The following is an 18,044-nucleotide window of genomic DNA, read 5'->3' as shown; positions in this document are numbered from 1 at the left end:
AGTCAATTCTGGCCCTTTTTCCTCGCATTTTTTATTCGCCTGGTATTTATGAGGAGCGATTTATGCCACGCAAATGCCTTCCAAGTCATTAAACAGAACTCGGAGTTATGACATCTGGAGACAGAGGGAGTGAATTGAGTGCCGAGTCAAGAGAGGGATCCTTACTCCCACAGCATTCCGGCACAACAAGGGCAGCATTAACACTCAAGTGCTGGGGTCTGTGTGTGCGTGAGGGCAAAACAAGCTGTTTAAAATTCACATTTCTCATTGTCAGCTTCAAATGCTCTACTTCTACGACGTCAGTTACAAAAACAACCACTAAATCACGTGGCTTATGCAAGTGGCAAACATCAAGCAACCCTTTGGGGCAAGGCACCCTTCCCATTCTGAGCCAGACACAAGGCCTGCGACTGGGCCTCGAGTCTCATAGCTCCCTGCTTGGAGCGGTAGCACTTGGTGACTGCAGCTTGTTAACGTCCGCTAGGCTAGAGGAACAAGCAAATGGCAGTCTTATGCTGTCGCCCACAACACCGTGGCAACCAAGCATAGCTGACGATTTACAGCTGTCTTTGGAGGCTCCTCTAACTCTATGGACCTCTGTTTCTGAGGAGAGCGGTCTGATGTTACCATTCAGAGGGTAATTCACCTCCCTCCGGGTATCGCGAGGAACTGGTACCGATCTTCTGTCTGTGGGAGTCTACCTTCAGAGGAGACGCGACAACATCTGGGGCACATCTGGATAGAGGAGAGAGCTGTGCGCTGACTCCTCGTCACCATCTCAGAGCCTCGTGAAAGCCAGCCTTGTGTAATAACGTAAAGGCGAGGCAGAGGGCTAAAATGGTGCGACTCCACAGAGGTCTGACTCACTGAAAAAACACCACAGCTTTCCCAGGGCTGAGGGGATGTCGTGAGCGAGGGTGCTCATGGTTTCCATTTGGTTATGCCAGGGTTTCGTTTTATATGCCCTGTATGAACAATACCTTTCCTGTGCGCCTCTCTCCCAGAGCTGGCCTAATCGCTCACTGGCTCCGACAGAGAGCTTAGCGTCTGGCGTACAATTCTGACGGCAAACTGGTACATTTTTGTCCATTTCTGTAACCTTCATCTTACTGCTGAGAGTGAAAAAATGTGTCAAAGAACAGGAAAACAGATCTAGACGACTGATTGAGGAATTCAAAAACAAAATGTGCACATGCAGTACTTTAAAGCATATAATTAAGCAAATGTAATAAATGTATACACATATTGTATAGCATCATATATTTATTACTTACTGCACGCATTGTCTGTTTAAACGGCCGTGCCTGAGATGAATATTACTATACTTACTTCAAGTGCTTCTTTAAGTGGATGCACATTTTTTCTAGTGCTAGAAACTGTAATTTCACCTTTTAAATGGTGAAGTATATAGTTGTGAATGGAGCAAGGAGCTGCAGGCTGTACTTTGTTTGCTTTTCAGGGATTTTTTTTTTTTAGTCCTTTCATAGTAAACTTGGGCTTTCACCTCAAGCACATTCCTTTATAAAATAAACAACCATTCTTTTTACTTATCTCACAGGTCTTGAGGCATGCACTTTGACAGTGAAACTTACATGATTCTAACTCTGCATAGCTCTAGTGGTATTTGCTTACCGTGTGAAAAGCACTTTTGTAAGTCTCTTCGGCGTCTGCTAAATGACTAAATACTAAACTGTAATTGCAATCTTCTGAAACTGCAAGCTCTTGTCTTCTGTTGTTCTCAGTATAAGACTGGCAAACATAATTGTAACAGCTCAGTTTATAATAAAAACTTCAGTCCCTTTTTCACATAGGTGCAATGAAACCTCCACAAGAGACACACAATTTGCTCAAAGTGCTGTTAAATCAAATATTGATCTGCTTGGCATAGCCTAAGTTACAATTCATTTTAAAAGAGTGCACAAAACAGCTTATTTGGTTAGATAAACCCTGCAGCAATGTTATATTTTAGCTGCACAATGCAGAAAAATAAACGATGCAATTAAATTTAAAAGCTTATACTTCAAGGACCAAAGTAATGAATGGGACGATATTTTTACTGCAGTCTCATCACACAAACACACACACAAATATGCACACCCACACCCACAAACATCCATACAGTACATCACAAAAATGGGAAAATCACATAGGAGAAAAAATGGGAGAATCTCTCACAGAGACTGTTACTTTTATTAAATTAAGGCTTAAGATAAATGTGTTCAGCAGGGTCGCTCTGGGACTTAAAACACAATCCAAAATTTCTTCTCCAACCCATACCAATCATATTTCAACATATTTTCTGTGCCTCGTTTCTTGCCAAAAAGTTAAAAGAATGAGTCAGAAAAATTATCTGATACCTTGAAACATATGTTTTAGTAGGAAATAAAACAAATATTCTGGCCAAGCCAGGGGTATTCACCATGGATTACTTCCTGAAAGTTGCTAGCTTTCTTCCAGCACATGCTCTGAGTCACAGGAGCTCACGTTGCACCTGGAGCTGTTACTAAGATGTCGGACTGGGCAGCAAATGGCGGCAGGCGAGCCCTACCGGGCAGCTCCAGAGGACAAGGCAAACAAGTTAATCAGTACAGACGGCTGCAGCTCTGTGGGCAAGGCGTGCATGGGGGGAGGCGTGCTTTCGGTTCTGCCCAGATGTGATTATAGTCTTTATATCAAAGGGGGAGTTGGGGCAGAAAAAAATACAGAAGTCTATTCTCCATGGAAACAAAAGTGGAAAAAAAAGAAGTAAAATCACGCGCGGTGAAATCAGTTGAAAGCGGCGGTATCAGATGCTGCTCTCTCAGCCCGCAGAATGCCTGGGCAGTGAGTCAGCGGTTCAAACCGAAATGGGTGTGGTCAGACTGAGCCTCTGGTTGCTAGGGCAACATGACTCACAGGCAGAAGCTGGTTGGGTAAATAAGAGCCCCTTCCTGATTTGTGGTCAGGAGCATGGCTGTCGCCCCTGGCAACTGCTCCCAAACAAAAAAACTGACACTGGACACCTCATACTGCCAGTGCTGGTGTTCTGGATCGTAACCCTGGACAGCTTAAGCCATATTTTTAGAGAGGCATGTAGAGAACTGACTAAATATCCTGGATCCAACAGTGAGAAAACAGGCTTGACTTGATATGATTTACTAAACTACTAAAGCTGTTCAGTTAAAAAAAAAAAAATTGTAAAAACGAAACAGCCTAATTCTTTCCTCTGGACAGAATTGTTGGGGGAAAACAGGAGCTTTGCAGACCGGAGGAGCTGCAATACATTTCACTCTTTTCTGTGGGGATAAACTGCATACTCCCCCCCTCTCTGCTAGGTTTTCAGTCAGGATGGAGACTACCTGCCCGTGCGACTGTCCTACAATGAGATGTTTAACTGGCAGGTTTGGCCACAAGGTGTCTCCCTCCTAAACCTACAGGCAAAACTGACAGAGCGTTGGGTGTGGCTGTGGCAGCAACACATGAGAGGGAGAATGGGGAACTCCGCAATGCCGCGTGTGCAGTCAACCGTCGCTCTAATTTTAATCTGATAGAAAGGGGAATGCGGTAAATATGGACGCTTTATGCCAGTCATAACCACAAGATTGGGGAATTTCACCGGATATGATCTGCAAAGAATCCTCTGCAAAGACTTTAACAAAACCTTTGGCACACATCTGGCCAACCGTACAGTCTTCATTACTCAATTATTCAACACAGTCGACCCCCCCAACCCCCACACCCCAAAAAATAAAAAATGTTTTTAAGTGGGCACTTAAAAACATTTCAAACAATCCATTCATTCCTGTGTCAATAAGGACAGACAGGGCATGTCCAAACGGCAACGACAGACAGACCGAAAGCCAGCCATCATCAGCTATCTCCCGCTGGGCACGCCAGAGATGGCTCACTGAAGATTACAGCCTTCCACAGAAGGGTAGGGATGCACGTGAAATACAATTCCAGTCCTTCATAACATGGGACTATAAATATTGCAAAATACTTGGCGTGTTGACAGTTTGAGTATAATGGTTGTACACTAAAGCAGTAAATACCTTGTGGTTTTTCAACTCAAGACTGTACATGTTTGGACAAAGACCAAGAATATTGACCCTGTTCTCACCTGATTTGCCAACTGTAGTATATTGAAATTTGTGTGGGAAGTTCACTGGGCAACAGCTAATGAGATTAGCCCATTAATGAGAACCTTCTAGGTCATGTCTCAGAGTCAATTCCAAGGTGCCCATTTGGGCGTTTTTCCTATTGTCCACTCTCACATATCATGGACGTCATCATTGCAGCTCTGTAATTAAGAGATGTTTCACATTTTTGTCTGCTGATCTTAAGGGCGCTCTTGTACACCGTGTACTCCAGGAATGATTTACCTAAGGTTGTGGCAGTTCTCCTAAGGGGAAAGACCTTGAGGTTCAACACCAACCGTGCACTCGCACGCCCGGCGTTCTTCCACTGTTATTCCAAGCAGTGGGAGTTAACGGTCAAACACAGCGTCCTGTCCGCAAAGGCATGTTTCACCCCAGAGGTTTTCCGGCCAATGGTATTTTGAAAGCGTAAAGCAAATATCCAGCCGGTGCGTATTGCGTGACAGACTTGGATGAAAACGGCCACTGTGTAGCCTAAGACGGACAGATGAACAGAATCCAGAAGTCAGTCTGTGGTCACTTCTGGTGGAATGACAGAAACACGTCATTATTTCTGCTGCATTATATGACATTGACAAGCAACCCTGGTCTCAGAGTGCCAGAGATGTTTCTAGTTTTTGTTCCATCTAAGCTCGATTGCATAGCTTGTTCAATCATTAAGCTTCAATTCAGCTGAATATTCAGCCTGAATGGTGTAAAGACGCTTACTCGCTGCACAAAACGCATTCACTAATCTGATAATACATCATACCCCAATCATGGAGTTAGGTGTGATTAAACTAGGACCAGTTCTGCCATGCCACCAGGGCTGGTTGAATGCCGCAAAACTCCTGACAATGACCAGAAATGGCTCTATCTGCTCATGAATGTTCGCTATGGTGAAACATGTGTACCTCCTGCACAAGGTAATCTGCATTCATTAATCCTGATAATACATAAACCCCAATCATGGAGTTATGGATTGTGATTAAACTAGGACCAGGGTTGCCTGCCCATTGCTTGTCAACTTTCCAATGGCCTGTTAAGATGCAATGCAGTAAATGCTTCTCTGGATCAAATGAGATGGAAATGGCCATCTATGCATGACAGTCATGAATAATTCTGGCCCTCATAAATCCATTGCCATTCAACAAGCATCTAACCATACGTTTATTTTGAAATCCTTGTTCATTCAAAATCCAGAATTCTTTCCTTTGACTGTTTTTATTTATTAATTATTATTATTATTATTATTATTATTATTACCACCCATAGTGGATTGATATTTTTCTGAAATAATTTAGATTCAGAACCTTGTTCAAGTGTACAATAGCAGGACCACACCTGTAATTCAAACCTTCTGGTCACATTTCTTGTTTCCTTAATCCCTTCCCCATGCCGCATCTCCTTTAGAGCCTGCCCCTTTTCTGTCCACGTGGTGGTGCAGATCTAAGGCTCTGTCCACGTGGTGGTGCAGACCACACGGCTCAGTGCTGACGGATGGCACTGCAGGTGAGCAGAGGAACCTGACCCGAAGGGCACCTCCTTTTACTGTTAACAAAGCAAGATACACAAGCCGAGCTGTGCAGGAAAGGGCTGCTAAAACAAACAAATCCCCCCACACCCTCATTTTGAACAGTCAAAGATGTCAAAGGGATTGTGTAACTCTAGGCAAGACATCGACACCACTCAGGACACATCAGCTGACAGGTGAAGCAGCGAGGCAGCATTGCTGTGGTAAACCCACAATGTGCTACAATACAAAACAAGCACTGCTTGCTCCGGAGGAGAGGACAGGCTGTGCTGCTGGACGTCTGTGTTTGTGATGGATCGAGAACCTGCTCTAAAGCCTGTACCATCAATAACATGCTGCCCGCCCGGTAAACTCAACTGTGAATAGGCCTGCCCCTGCAGAAGAACCCATTAATTTTCCATTGTCGCCGCGCTCCCAGGATTCACTGCTCTAAGATGGACCCTGGGAAACAGGTTGAGGGGCTGGGGCCAACATCAGCAGATGAGGGGGGAGGGCGGCTTGTGAGAGGGAACAAATGGGGGAGCGGGTATTAGTGGTAGGGCTGGCGGGGCCAGTTTTAATAAACTGGGGAGGACACCAGGGAGAAACCCCTTCACTTTCCTCCAGCGCAGCCCCACCCACAAGCCCCCAGGCCCCATTGCGTAAGTACCACTCCCTCTGTACTCTGCAGTGCTTTTCCCTGGCCATGTGCCGAGAGCAAAGTGGTTAGGGCCTAAAAAATACAGTGTTTACAAAGTAACTAATGCCAGGTAGTAAAGCCCTAATTATACTGAGAACCGTACTTACCACGTAGAGCAATGTGCCAGAATAACATTTTTATGCAACTATGATATCTGGAAGTAATGTATGAAGCAGAACACTGTTGGGAAAAATGAAAACGGCAAAGATAAGGATATCAGAACTGGATCTGTCAGCTGTTGAGTGCAAAATATATCTTAAGGCGTGCCTTGAATGCCTCTAAGTGTACACCAACCACCGCGTGTTGGTAGATGAGAAAAGGGGTTTGATCTGTGGGAAAACTTTTACTATATGTTCATTTTGACATTGGAATCCTAACAGTTTCTTATCGATCACTTCAAATCATCAAAGACCAGCAAGCAGAAGCAGTAGGGTTAAAAAAAAAAAAAGTCATTCACCCTTCTTCTCCAGTATGCATCTGCTAGTTCCAATCTTTGCTCCCCTGTCACCTCTATGTCAACCACACCCATGCAGAGAACACAGTAAATGAAAGGTGTGCACCTATCCACTGTACTCACACGCAACTAGGGCGACCAGAAGATTAAATTAGGACAGTCCCAATTCTGAGCATACGTCCCATGTCTCTCCCATGGCCTGAGTCCACAGCTACTGTCTACTAACTGCACTCCCCTGGATCCCTAAAACTACAGAATTTTGCCCGTAAGGCCCCCTTGTTCAAACTAGTCGGACTGAACCTCTGGTTTCTAAGTTATGCCTGGAATTGTCTGTATTTTGAAATCCAGATGACCCTTTTGCAGTATCTGCTGCATTCTTCAGCTTCCTTATCATCAGAGGGCTGGGCTCCTCTACGCCATGTTTCTCAGTGCATCAGCTCGTAATGTAAACATCAGATGTTAAATATTGGCATGCTTCGTGACGAACAATGAGCTGCAAAAAAAACTCATATTCCTTCATCGCCTTCATGGGACATCGTTTTCCCACATCGGCAATTTCAGAACAATGCAGCGACAGACGCAATCGGGAGGAAATTCATTTTTAAAATCTGAGCTTTACACTCTCACACTCCCTGCCTGAAAAAACAGCCTTTTGGCAGTCTTGTGAGCAAGTATCATGTGGGAGAGGGGTACGGATATGACTAACTGTATCCTGTTTCTCGTCTCGGGCAGATGATTTGTATCAAGAATGCACAACCAGGCTATGAGAAGTCAAAAGGCTTTTTTTCAGTAGCAGAGGAAAGGAATATGGCTCTTGGCTCAAATCCAGCCTCTCTTGTGTGCCCCTCAATCTAAATGGTTGAATGTATGCTTACATTAACTCATATCAAATGTTCACCCCAGTGACTGTAAATTTAGACCGTGATGTTAATACTACGAGGTTGCTTAGGTTGCTACCCTTAGGCTAATATCAGCCTTCAAAAAGAAGCCTGTATCACTCTAATGCTATGTCTATTTGCTAACAAGTGTAATTAGAGAAAGAATTTCAAACAATCTCACGATGAGCTGGGGCCCACTCATGAGAAAATACATTTGTGACCCACCCATTATTAAAAACGTAACTTATGTGCAAACATATATTTGTCATATGTCCACAAAACTGTATGTGTACTGTATGTACTCTGCCGATGATTCAACTGGTTTAATTAATGTTTAATTTAACTGGTGTGAAGGTCAATAGAAAGTAGACATATAGAAAGCTTTTAAATCCCATTAATCCCACTAATCCAGCTCAGCTCCTCCCACAACCCAAATGTTCCTATGTCCAACGACCTAAGCACCTGTGGAACTGGGCAGCTGTGTAGACACTGGGCTGTCTGCTTCACAGTGGCTTGACTGGCTGGTTTCCTTTCATAATTAAACACACGTCTAATAAATAAATAACGAATGCACAAAGGAAAGCGCAGAACAGACCGCGCCACTCCCACGCACAGCAGTGTAAACATAGCTCAGTCGGCTCCGCCCTATGTAGCTTTGAAAGGACAGGGACCGGTGCGGGCACGAGAGGGCCACCTGCCCCCCCGCCAGAGCAGCTGCCGGGCGGCCGTTCGACCCGCCAGCTTGGCACAAAAGCGCCCTGCCAGGTAACGGCAGCGCTGCCGACCGGTTGGTGGCCCTGGGCACCGCTCTCGTATTACAGAAGAGCCGGGCGAAGACAAAAGCCAACCAGCCCAGAATATGCAAAACAGCGCAATTCTATTTCAGCCGCGTTGTTTGATATTCAAACTGTAATGGGGACTGTTTAAGGTGTGGCAGGGATTTGCATAGCAGATTCCACCTGCGCTAACCTCTTCTTCCACTTCCTCTTTACCGTAGCTTAAGGGTTCTAAAGAGAACGTCACATCTGAATTACCCATGAGTGTTACATAGATTTCAAACTCACTTTCTTTTATGCATTTACATGTGATTTGAGAATTTGGGGTTAAGTATAATGGCAGGGCACAAAAACGCACAATAGGGCGTTTTTACACCTTTCACACCTACCATAGAGGGTTGCATAAAGAACTAAAAATGGTTCTCCTATGATGACATGACCAATTTTTCTGAGTGTGTATACCCACCATGCTACACAGCTAAACCAAACCTAATGCGACTGTGTTAGTCTCTGAGGTCTCATGAGGACATTTAAAACGAGCTCCATGTAGGAGGGGCCCGTAAAACTCAAATAGCCCATCAAAACCTTTGATGAGCCGCAAAAATATTTCTGCCAGTTTAGCAGCCACAGATATCACAGCCGTAAAGAACTTCACATCATCAATCAAGCAAAGTAAGATGATGGAACGCTGAGACCAGCGAGAACACCAGCATGTTAGAGTGCTAAGCTAAATTAGACAAAATGGGAAAAATATGGTTGAAATTACGCTGGCTTTTGTTTCCACTGGCAGCAAAGTCAATGTGAACTATTTTACATTCTGGTTCCTTTCAGTACCCTGAGGTGGAAAAGGGGATGACCACCTGACTCCTATTAACCTCACGCTGTCTTGCAGGTGTGAGAGGCACACCCCCCTCCCCCATGTTTACCACTTGGTACATTCCGAAGAAGCCAAGATTTATGAATTATGCACAGCCCTGTCTTCAGGGCAAGGAATAGCTTGCCATTGGCTCATCACGGACAGTGCCCTGTCCTGTCAATCCTACTGTTTAAGTGTCCTGCCACAGGGGTACTTTGGCCCCAAATTCCCTCCCAGGGCTGACAGTGTGTGACCCTTCCCACCTCCCAAACCATCAATCATGTCTTGTTCCTCAAGACCACACCCCTTAAACTGAATAAGGGTGAATTTTGAAGAGATCAAAGCCACATAACCATGGTTCTACTTTCTTTTTTTGTAATAAGACAATGAAACATTAAACGCTGGAGCAAAGAGTGAGAAGGCACCGAGGGCCACAGGCTGATTCTAATTGTTCCGGCTTTCCGCAGGGACCGGTTGAGAGATCAAAAGCCGGGATCAAACATCTGCTGGGAATTTTGTTTCCCGCTCTATTGTGAAAGACCCAGTCGTGCACAAAGCAGGCAGTGTATCCAACTCATAAAAAAGGCCACCGGTCCTCTGCCAAACTACGCCCTGGCCAAAACTTTCCACAACCATTTTTTATACATTTTTACTCCAGCCCTGCTCATTTTCTGCCTGACAGGGGTTATTTCAGCCACCGGGAAGTGGTGTGCTTTGTGCTCATGTCGAATCTCGTGGGTGTCGCGGCTGACCCCCCGGCAAATTATCCCAGGCACAGAGAGGAACGGCGTGAAGAGGAGGACACCAACTCACCTGCAAAAGACAAAAACAGGATCAGCGGTTAGTTAATTCATCGGGCAGATCGCACTTTCAATTATATGCCTTGTGCATTGTGCACTTCTACAGACCCATAGGCAGAGATTGTATAAGTGATAGCAAAAACATATGCACTGCCGTACATAAATGTGTCCACACAGGAACAGCAATAAGACATGATTTAATTGCACTGCCACATGTTGCTCTGCAAATACAGTTTGCAGTGCACATTTCTAAAGTCCAGTTATCAAGCACTGAACAAAACACCATGGTTATAATACACTATTTGGATCCATCCACAGTTTAAAAAGTTTTATACAATTTAACTTCTGCAACACAGTAGTAGTGGTACTTAAAAAACAGTTAAACATTTACTTTAAATAGGGCTATTGTCTTTTCATTAGTCGCCAAAAGGAAAGGAAGGATAAGATGAAGTTCACAGGAAAGGGTAAAGTACACAGCGAGACAGTTTCATTTTGTATGAGGAAAATTCATGGCACTTAACCCACTGTGGGGCAGCACTGATAACTTCAAGCTGTGTGAGAGAGGGAGCTGACAGCAAGCCAAGTCTGTGCTTTGCCAGCTCATACTGTAGCAGCAGCACCACCTACTGGTGTAATGGGGAATAAACATGGCCCAGCTGTGACTAGAACATTCTTGGGTTTGGCACCGGGGATGTCAAACATTCGCTGCAAGCGGCCTTGTGGTCATCTGGTTTCATTCAGCAAACCCTTTCAGTCAATTTTCAGCAGACATAATAGTCGTGTTCTGACATCTAAGCAAACTGGAAATTGAAAAGATGTGTTTTGATTGGACAAAGGCAGTGCCAGCCTTTGATCTGGATAGAAGTCAGGCGCACAGTATTATCCAGTCTGTCTGAACACACTCAAGAGTACTTTAGTAGACACGGGGCTGTGGATCTTAAAAACAAACGCATGCGCTGCCAAGCAGTCAAAAGATAAAGAAACTAACTATGCCATTCCGCCACTTAATCGGGGCAAGAGAAGCCAAGCACTGATATCTTTACAATAATTAGGGCAACGCCGAGCTATTGGAAAGACTTCAAATGTTTGAATAATATTGAGAAATAGTGTGATAGTTGATGTGATCTGTATATCTTCCTTCTCCAGGTCAGTTCTCAACCTCGGTCCAGGGGACCCCCTGTGTACAATATGAATTTGGGACATTTATTTTTCATGGCACAAATCTTGTTTCTGACATAATGTGGCTTAAGAGGGAAAATAATCCCTCTAAACATGACAAGCCCCTAATTAAGAAAAATTAACAGCTTGTAAAAATTCTAGGATTGCAGTTGCCATTGGAACAAAAACCAGCACACACAGTGTCATAAATTACTACAATTTCATGGCTCTCCCAGTGTGTTTTCTTGAATGTCTCATTCACTGTCCTTCTTATGTGAATAGCTTTAGAGGAGAGACCTTTGGCCTGAAAGGGCTCTTTTTCCAAACCAGCCCATTTCAGCAGCCGCCTTGAAATTCCAGGGATTAATATCAGTGTATCTGGTTACGCTGGCAACAGCACAACAATTGGGACATACATGAAGGGTTTCCCTCAAATGTCATATTTCCTTTATGAGAAAAACAGCTGGAGAAAGGGCGTTGTTCCAAGCCGGGACTACATCCCTCAACAGAAGTCCCCAAACTGGGGTAACGGGAGCCCTGGGGACCTATGAAGGACCCACGTAGGGTCTTCAGGAAAAAAAAAAAAAAAAAAAAACTTCTTTAGAAATATTTTTATGCTTCAATCTCCACATGAATGACACATTTTATATTAATATGGCTTACACATAATTAAGGGCACCATCATACTTGCATTAAATATGTTGTATGCTATTTTCACATGCATTGTGCCACAATATTTCCAACAGTATAACCAGCATTTTTGTGGCTGTCCTCAAATGCTATCAAAAGGGGTACAAGCTAGCATCCATATACAAATAAGGCACCGAATGCAATGATTTGATTTTCTCCTAAATATTCTTGTTCTTAAATGTGAAACCTAAAATGTACCCATGAGTAAACACATACAGAAAATAATTAAAGCTCCTCTCATTTGGCCTTATTTTGTGGCTTCAGTCCATTAATCCTAATTCTCATTAATTAGCTACTTATTTAATTTGTGACTAATTTGTTCCAGTGGAGTAATTTGTTCCAGTTGGGGCACACAGAATTTTGGGTGGGTCTGCATTAAGGTACAGTAAATTATCAAAAATCTTGGCAATCGCTGGTGTAAGCAGTATAAATTCAGAACCTTGAACTCTGCTCTCTTTCCATTTGTACATTAAAGCATGCTCTTTTGCTCTTTTTCTCTAATATCAGCTGCTTACAAAAGCAACTAGCAGCTGTTTTTAAATCACCAGCTCATTAATACCACAAGCTGTGATTACATCAAGGGGTCGCTGAAATGGCATCCGCTGCAATCGCTCATATGTCAGCGCAGTTTCCACCTGCCACAGCTATGATGCATGCTACTATTTCCGCTGTGTTATCCCGACAGGAAATGCAAGTTCATCATCATTCATGCCAAATGCCTCCTGTAATTAACAGTCATATGTCATCCTGGCTGTGATAAAAACTTGTTTAATGGGAAATCGGCTTTCTGGTCTTAAGACATCCGCAGCCATAGCATTGGATGCGATTTCATGTGACAGCACTGCATGGCATGAATACCGAAGTCATGTTTGTGCCAACGCAGCAAACGCATGTGACGTTCTGATCCCTGTCTGTTAATCTGCATTTAAACGACCCCTATCCTCTCATCCTAGTTCCGCCTGCATATGCACTGTAATGAAAGTTCCATCTTCAATAAATTGTATGTATGTGATGTGCTGCAGAACACAGTATGCAGAACCACATACATTGTAGATTGCATATATTACCATATAATTCCATACATGGAACTGGCAATACTTTGATTCATATACTCCATCTACACTCCATATATTTATATTCTATAAAATCTGCATGTCATATTTTACCTCACATTGGCATAAATCATTTCTTAACAACAGATGAAACGATAGGGAATACACACGTTCAGCTGCATAAAGTATATTTTTCTATCTGACTGCCACAACCACTAACAGCCATGCTAAGACATGAGAGGCCGACAGCCTTCCGAATGTTCTGGGGTGTTTTAGGTTAGCATTTTTTCACACTGAGACAAACGGAGACCATTCCCCCCCTCGCGTTCCGCAGACCTCGAGCTGGTCGAGCGTTTTCCTTCTGCCGTGTGGAGAAATGCGGAACGTGCCCCGAGCAATTCCAAACAGCAGGGATTCATTCCAGAACCATCTTTATCTCTTCTGTCTATGTCTGCCATCGCTCAAACTGACTGTTCACAAGGCTGGTACAAGAAGTTCCTTTATGTCAAAGGACCAGTGTTTCTGGTGTGCTCTACCATAGCTATTTATAATGGTAAACAACTAGCAATATGGCCATTGTAGAATAACATTCTATGGCCCTTGGTATATAATTATATTTAAATTACAAGGAGGCAATAATTCATATGTATATGTACAATATATTTAACATATTTATATATAGTCTATATTCATGTTTATATGTACAATAAGGAAAAAATCAATTGCATGTAAACAATAAAATATTGTCCAAATTGAAATATAGTGTTTATGTTAAAATAATATCAAATTATGATTACATTTTAAAACATAGCTTTCACTTAAAGGTACAGAAAGCTATGAGGGTTCATTCATCATAAATGGTATTTGTCCACTACATAGGAAGCACTGACCCAGGTAAGCCTGTGAGTGGTGGTTCAGCTGAAATGACACACCTCACCCCCTAAAGTAAACTTCACACAAAGGGTGTAAGCTGACCCAGAGGAATTCCGTATCGCGGCTAAAAGCCCAGAAGAGGAGCTCCACATCAAAGCAGCCCTGCTGTGCATTACCGCACCCATAAATCCTCCAGTTTCCAGCAGGCACATAGGTGAAAAGCAAACAGCAGGTAGGTGTCAACCTCTGGGCTCTCATCGCTGGAGCTCAGGAACCTGGCCAGCCAAATGCCAAATGTTAAGCGTGTGAGGCACCGTCTATTCTGGGAGAGGAGAACAAACGGTGCATGCTGGGATACCGAGCTGCAGGTGTGGTGGGGCCCAGGGCTTTGGACGCACGGAGGAATCCCAGTGATGCGCCGACCCATTAGTGCGATGCTTCCATTACCCCAGGGAGCCACATGTTTGAAGTTGGAAACATGTTGGATAAATAATGTTGAGATGGCTGTGATAACTGAGCAATAACTGCACCCTACGGTGCACCCGCTTTCAATAAATCATTAACCAGCACAATGCACACAAGCCTAACCTTTTAAATGCATTCAAGTCCATTGTGTTGTTTACACATTGCATTGTGACAGTATAATAACCTGTAAGAGAAATGCTGCCTTAACACACAGCTGTTTTACTTGAGGGCAGGAACCTTTCCTGTAAATACACTGAGATGCTGAACAGACATTGAGCCACAAGTACGCCTGAATTAATATCCAGCAGCAGACAGGTATTTAAAGACAAACAGCTAATGTCCATAGCAATTATTAACAAGAAGTGGCTGTCATACACAGGAATAGTTAGCATTAGCTGTGGCTTGGGGGCTTGGGATTGTGCTTGGCCACGAGTAGGAGACCGCTTTCATATGCCTCCAGATGCAGACTTCTACCATCCACAGGTTTTTACCTTGTCAGCTGTCTGCTGTGAATGCTTTATTGATATTGCTTTAGTAGTGCCAGAATTTTCCTTCTCCGGAGCCAGCTGGGGCTGGAATGATTTGAAACGTACGCTGCGGTCCAGTGCGGCAGCACGCTCGTGCGAGAACCAGCAGAGCAGAACGCAAATCAAGCGCAGCAGCAGTCTCAGCAGTCAGCACGGGGAGCCAGCCGTACTGCAGCACTGACCACTGAGCCAAAGCGCTGGATTCCATCACCATCTTTCCCTGCCTTTCAATTATAAACAAATGCAAGCGTTCTGTTAACAGACCGGGCTTTAGTGAGTCCCATTTGGTGAATGCTGAACATTGCTGTGCTTATTAAGAAAACTTTAGTTTAATGATTTAAAAATAAAACCAAAATAAGTCTAAACAGATAATGAAGGCTCTCGCTCGCTCGCTCGCTGTTTTGCAGCCCATATTATTGCTTCTGTTAGGAGCTGGAGCAATGTTGGCAACACAAACACACATAGAGCAGAAACATGCTACCACTGTCATTATGCAGTAAAATGTCCAGGGGTAATTAAACTTTAACAGAATACATATGAGTCCAATTGGGATCGTATGTACTCTGTAAGAGTTGATTTAACACTGAATATTTTACTGTGCAAGTGTGCCCCCCGACATGTTTGACATTGCAAACAAATGCAATCTTTCCTGTATAGGCCAAGCTTAAATCTACATGAACTAATGAGCGATTTCATGCCAGCTAACTTGACTTTCTGCTTTAACTGCATTTCCTTGGGATACTAGAGACACAAAAGCATTAAGCCTCACCAGTGAGTCCTTATAGATGCAGTGACAGAAAAGGAATGGGGTAAGTGGTTTATTTGGACATCAGAGCAGGCTAACAGTGCAGAGAAATAGGTGCTGATTCCCAGCAGCCAGTTAGCCTTGTGACTGGTATGGGGTTTCCACCAGTGGTCTCTTTCAGCTGTGCAGGGATTAAGCCCCCTTGTGAAACTAAATGCAAAGCATCATGGGGTATGAGTAGTGGGGCTGGGTTGGCACACATGCCCACTGCCCGAGCTCAGCGGAGCCACCATGTTTGCCTGAGGAAGACCATATGCCAACAGTGGCAGTACCACCAGCTTTCAGGACCAAGGATGCACCATCTCCTCTCTCTCTTTATCTTTTCACTTTGCTAATAAAGCAGTGTTGTTTTTCATGCTGAATACTGCAGGCGCGGTGGAAACAGATGCTGACCAAGCTCCTGACATATTCATGTGCCCAGTTCTGCTGATCTCTGCGCAATACGACCGGAATCTGAAGGTAAACAGAGAGGCTGCAGGGAAACATGGTGACCAAGGCCCTGAACAACAGTCACTTCAATTAAGCAGTTAATACCATTCAAGCAATTAAATAGCTTTTATATTGTAAAACAAAACCTGACAGAACATCCAAAGGGCACCACCATTTTGGAGAAGCGTGCAAGCCGCAAGCATACAATACGTATGCAAGACCCATAGTTGGGAATCAACCCCAGGAGTCACACACTGAAATACACAACCGTGAGAATGGCAATGCACTGCCAGCATACCTAAGACTGTTATAATCTCTAGTAGCGTGGAATGTATGTAATTAAAGCAACTCAGAAAGCTGTTGTGTGTACACTGCAAGCTGAGACAGGAACACGCTTTCATATAATTACCCGTAAAGAAATATGTCAAGACGTAAGCTTCAAATATCAATCCAAGACAAACAAAATATTGCACTACATGTTTTACAACTGAAATTAACTGCAATTATCTTGAAGGAAACAAAATGATCGATCTAATGAGCACAGAAAAAAGAGCCTATTTGACAGATGTAGCGATTATTGTGGTTAAGGCAATGTGCACACTCAGCCCCGAATACCAAGCCCCGCCCCCTCGCCGTCCACACGCGACGCTCCAATGACATCGCGGGGTGTCCTCTGCAGAGCAGGCACAATAGCTGACAATGGCAGGGTCCCTGCAGATTAGTGATGATGCAGCCCGTGGTGTCCTCCTCAGAGTCTCAGCTGCACCACTTCCTTCAACAGGCACCTGCTGTACATTAGCTCAGCGCTAACATCTGCTTCCATGCTCCCACTAACTGAGCGCTCGGTAACACAAATAACTTTACAAAAAGTACATTTCCCTTTAGTAAAATGAGGAGGGGGGCGTCCCCATTCCTCCAGCTCTTATGTCTTTCTTTTCCCCTCTCCCCCCATGACCTGCTCAGATTTGTGCCACTCAACAGACCTCTTACCTTTGTCCGAGTAATAGGAAGCCATGTGCCGGAATGAAAGGACCTTTGGAACCACGGGAAAGTTGTCTTAAGCTTTCACTTTCTCCCCAGATCTCAAATCTCCTTCTCTGCCGCTTTGATTCTTTCTCAGCTACACTTTGCCCCTTTCTCTGTCTCTCCTGCTCGTTTTGTTTTCCTCTCTAGCACTCGTTCTCTGTTTTTTCTCTCACTCCCCCTTCCTCCCACTTGCTCCTTCTTTCACTCTCTCCCAGTCCTCTCCCCTCTCCGTAGTCCGGCACGTCACGCCTCGCAGTTTCACAGAATGGGATTCTTCCCCCTCGCGCATAGCAGGCAGTGAGCAGCCACAACAGCCCAGGACAGTGTGGAGAGCAGGGAACAGAGTGCAATGCAGGTGACAAGTCTGGGACTGGGAGTCTTCAGAATGTAGGTGACCTCAATGCTTAAGTTACTACAGCAATACAAAAATGTACAAAGGTGTACACTTCAAACATGGCCATAAATGTTAAGGTAGGGTCAGCACCTCAAAGCATATTTGCCAGTTGTTCTGGATAAGAGAATCTGCTAATTTATGTAAATGTATATCCAATTATTGTATCCAATTTCCAAACTCAGACAAAAAGATATTTAAACATGCCGCTACTGAGAAACACATTTATTGGAAATCAAAACTTGTTACCCCTATTTATTTTGAGCGGTTTTAATGTGCCAAGAATAATTATATTTTACCATAGCAAAATATTATCTGTTTTCAGAGTCAACACAGAGATCATAAAGTTTTAATAAAATAAATGCTCACCTTTTACATTATTAAAAGGTCTGGATTGAATGTCTAGAATCAAGGGTAGAATCAACCATCAAGAGCTTTGCTAATCTGTAGGGTCAAAAGGGTTGAGTGCACTGGCAGACTGACACATCAGGGTGGGGTCAGAGAAATCTGCCAGCCACTGAAGTGACCAACAGCTA

The 18,044-nt window shown here is 43.9% G+C and overlaps 1 protein-coding gene across 14 annotated transcripts in view; it reads right to left on the bottom strand.

The window, feature by feature from the left end:
- The window catches only part of pleca (plectin a), a 201,151-nt gene that overhangs the window by 96,192 nt on the left and 86,915 nt on the right, over positions 1 to 18,044 (bottom strand). The window contains exon 1 of one of the 14 annotated variants that reach the window (XM_064341291.1): positions 17,082 to 17,253. The exons of 12 other annotated variants lie outside the window; for them this stretch is intronic. In XM_064341291.1, the coding sequence (XP_064197361.1) occupies positions 17,082 to 17,106 (25 nt within the window). In that variant the 5' untranslated portion in view covers positions 17,107 to 17,253. Of the gene's footprint in view, positions 1 to 17,081; positions 17,254 to 18,044 lie in introns of those variants that run through there. One more of the 14 variants, XM_064341309.1, reaches the window with a different exon arrangement.

Source organism: Anguilla rostrata, chromosome 1, assembly GCF_018555375.3.
Source record: "Anguilla rostrata isolate EN2019 chromosome 1, ASM1855537v3, whole genome shotgun sequence".
In the NCBI taxonomy this organism is placed as follows: domain Eukaryota; kingdom Metazoa; phylum Chordata; class Actinopteri; order Anguilliformes; family Anguillidae; genus Anguilla; species Anguilla rostrata.
Note: the sequence above shows the minus strand (reverse complement) of the source record. Positions and strands in the feature narration are given on the sequence as shown.